Source organism: Cariama cristata, unplaced genomic scaffold (genome assembly GCF_000690535.1).
Source record: "Cariama cristata isolate BGI_N322 unplaced genomic scaffold, ASM69053v1 scaffold7676, whole genome shotgun sequence".
Classification (NCBI taxonomy): domain Eukaryota; kingdom Metazoa; phylum Chordata; class Aves; order Cariamiformes; family Cariamidae; genus Cariama; species Cariama cristata.
The window spans coordinates 1-3,460 of record NW_009620294.1 but is presented as its reverse complement, the minus strand read 5'-3'; the positions used below and the strand labels follow the sequence as shown (position 1 = coordinate 3,460).

General features: G+C 34.2%; 1 protein-coding gene across 1 annotated transcript; it reads right to left on the bottom strand.

Annotated features, from left to right (window-relative positions):
• Positions 1-858: 858 nt before the first annotated feature.
• POP4 (processing of precursor 4, ribonuclease P/MRP subunit (S. cerevisiae)) lies at positions 859-3,160 on the bottom strand. Its single transcript, XM_009701568.1, has 5 exons — positions 2,943-3,160; positions 2,210-2,287; positions 1,950-2,011; positions 1,502-1,603; positions 859-995 (listed from the first exon to the last, which is right to left on the bottom strand). The coding sequence occupies exons 1-5, from the start codon at positions 3,110-3,112 to the stop codon at positions 859-861; spliced, it is 549 nt and encodes a 182-aa protein (XP_009699870.1). The 5' UTR covers positions 3,113-3,160.
• Between the last annotated feature and the right edge of the window lie 300 nt (positions 3,161-3,460).

Genomic DNA, 3,460 nt, shown 5'->3' with positions numbered 1-3,460 from the left:
AAATTGTATATATATTTAAATAAAAGTATTTTTAAAATGTATAGCATAGACACCATGTCTAAATATATATAAAAATAGGCTAGAGTAAAGCTCTAAGACTAGAGGTTAAATATTCATAAAGCAATTTTGTGGGTAATTGAAGTACAAGATTGAATGGGTGTCACTTCCATCTTTGAATTTCTAGCTTCAGGTGCCTCCCTCTTATCCAATGTGTTGTATTCCCTGCACTCTGCCAAGATAGTATTTATTTACTAATATAGACATACCTGATTTAAGCTTAAAGTAGTGTTACTAGTAAGCACCTGATAAGCAAACAGCTTCCATGGCTGCATTACATGTTTAGTATGCTTGTACGCAAGTTGAAATATATGTTATCTGTAATAATATTTACCACAGGGAAGGAGATATTTAAGGTAAAACCTGTCAGATGAAACAACTTACTTGCATATGCTTGAACCAGGCAAAGATGTTTATGATTATAAAAGAGCAGCTGTCATCACCTACAGTCTCATTGTAAGACTAATAGTAGGCAGATAAAGCCCAATTTATACAGAAGGCAACAATAACATTTATCAGAGTTACAAGATAAAATTTTCATTGTACAAATTTATAATCATAAATTGAAACAAGTCAGGTAATCAATACTAATCATATGAGTTTAATAAAAGCCAGATGTTATTTGTATATAACAAAATACATACAAACTTCAACAGTCAGAGACTGCTTTAAAAGACAACAGATATTAGTCATTCTTCAGTAAGAAGAAATGCTTTAGAAATATTTCACATAGCTATTCAATTTTTCAATTTGCAGGAAAACAGCAGACATTTCTATTAATACTTCTGATTTTCCATGAAATCATAGGTCAATAGTTCCTTTCAACTTGAATTTTTTTGCAGATCGCTCACTTGCTCTAAGCTGGAACTTGCTTCCATAGATGTAGGAAATGAATCCATCAATTTCCAAGCTAAATACACTGTTAAGTTTGGGAACAACTGAAAATGCAAAAAGGAGAGAAATTAACAAAAATGGACTAATGTAAATCCCTGTTCAGAAAATATACTGATGTACCAGGGAATGTGATTCATCAGTAGACTTGATGTTTGCCACATTTCAAGGTTTTTATGCTTTAACAAGAGAAGAAAAATAACCAAACGCTCTAAATTTTAAACTGGAATTACTGAAGTTAGTCCTCTTTCAGGTGCATGCAGCAAGTGTTGCAGAGAGCATCTAATTTGAATCAGATGAATGAGCTGTGTGCATAATCATGTTGGATTTATTGGAAATACTTTTTTAAATTGATCACTTCTAATGAGAGACTTTTTTGGTAAGATATTGCGCTGTTATGTGGTCAGTAAAGACACTGGACTTCTGCCACTCTATGCAAGGAACTAAAAGCACTGATATAAAACAATGTACTTGGAGGTGTAAGATGAATAGTGCGTTTAAGAAATTTCTGATTATTCAAGTTGTGAAAAGCACTGAAAAAATTGTCTTATACCTTTTAATTTGTCATCTTTAGTGATAATTTTGAAGACGTGTTTAAATTCCTGTAGAATGATTCCTGTTATCCCAACATAAGAGGGGCACTTTGATTTTGTGACTGAAAGAACAGAAGTATATATGTGTTAGAAAGTTTCAGATGCAGGCAGCTTATTTGTTCTTCTGCAGTCGCCTCATGATTTTAAAAACTGGTTTGCAGTATTCTGAGATAATGCAATCACAGTAATCACTGGTAAAACTTTCAGTTAACCTTTGCAACTAACATTTTCAAGAGCAGTTGAAAAGTAATTAGCATTGCTAAGTAAAGAAAGAATCCATCAACATATGATCTCAGCTATGTGATTCTAGATTTAATGATACTGAAAGGAATTTAAAAATAAGCACCTGAAATATAGGCATGTCTACTTAACTTCAGATGATTTTGTAAAAGAAAACAATCAGAATACCTGTAACAATAGCTCCATGGAGATCAGCTTTTAGCAGTTTGCCCTGAACCATATGTGGTTGCCTTGAAGAAGAGGGAAAGAAAATTATATGGAAAGTTAGGTTTACAAAGTGTGACCATGACTACTGAAATCATGATCAAAGCTTACAGAAATAGTACATAGCCTTATCAAGTAACTATGATGTTTCAAGTAATATCTCAGTAAACCTCAAAGTATCTACTAAATCAAAGCCACACTAATTTTAAAATACCTCAACTTACGTGTCTGGTTTAAGTCCATGACATAGGTCTCTGATATACTGTTTCCAGAGTTCATGTAGTGGTAGAAAGATACTGTATCTGCAGTAAAGAGACAAAAAGTATTATACAAGAAATTAGTTATAAAAAAAAAATAAATCTATTGGTTGATTACTGAAGTAATCCATAGTAACAACAGAGTTCAGACTAACATTTATAAGTTTTGTAATCTGCTCTCATAACTTAACCTCTGAGGTAACCCACTCCAAACAACAGGTTTGCTTTATAAAAAGAGCACAAACTAAGTATGCTCCTCTCTATCAGCCCAAAATGGTGATGTGTTTTAGAGGATCAGGCTACCTCTAAGACCAAAGAGATTTTTCTACTCTTTTACCTCCCCACTTCATGTTAGCAACAGCAGGGGCTTTATTCAACAAGTTTGAGGAATCCGATGCAGAATTTTGACTCCCTGGTCACAGACAGTCTAACTTCAAAAACTAAATCAGAGCTGATTCTATTTGGGTTTGATTTCTTGTTATATTTATATATATGTATACAAGAGGAAAGAGAACCAGTAACAAACCAAAATTACTCTTCCAACTATACAGACAAGAGAACTGTTTTCTCATGGTGAAATGCCACAAACAAGAGTCTCAGACTGACATTACATACTGAAGAGTTAGTATACATGTATATGCGCTGCTGCTTTTATGTACTTCTCACTTTTACTACACAAAGAAAACATTTAAGATCTTACCTTTGTTGTTCGGGTTCAATTTCAAAAAGACGCATTTCTCGCCTTTGCTTGGCAGTAAAACCTTTCGGTTTTTTCCTCTTTTGCTTCCTCTGTTTTTTGGAATAATGCTCAAGAACTACAGCCTTCCGAGTTAATATATCGTGGATAGCTTCATCTGTCTTTTTTGGCATACTACGCTTCAGGAAGGCATTTACAAATGCTTTGGCCTCTTCTGATCCCTGAGGCTAAAGATTTTAAAAGATACTTTAAAATACTAAAATTTAATTACAGAACTTGCTGCTGACTAGTAGTTTTATCAAGTTGACAAAATCACCATAGGAGCTGGAGATCTACAATTAAGTAATAGTCAACGGACAACGTTCACATGCTGCAAGACTCACGCACGCAATGCCAGGCGCACAACAGCCCACGGTTTTCACGTCAGTTTAACTAACGTGTCTATGAGTGAGGAAATGCCAATTTTTGCACTTAGCTTGAAACGGCGCACTCAAACGCTAAAGCCAATCGGAACGTACTGG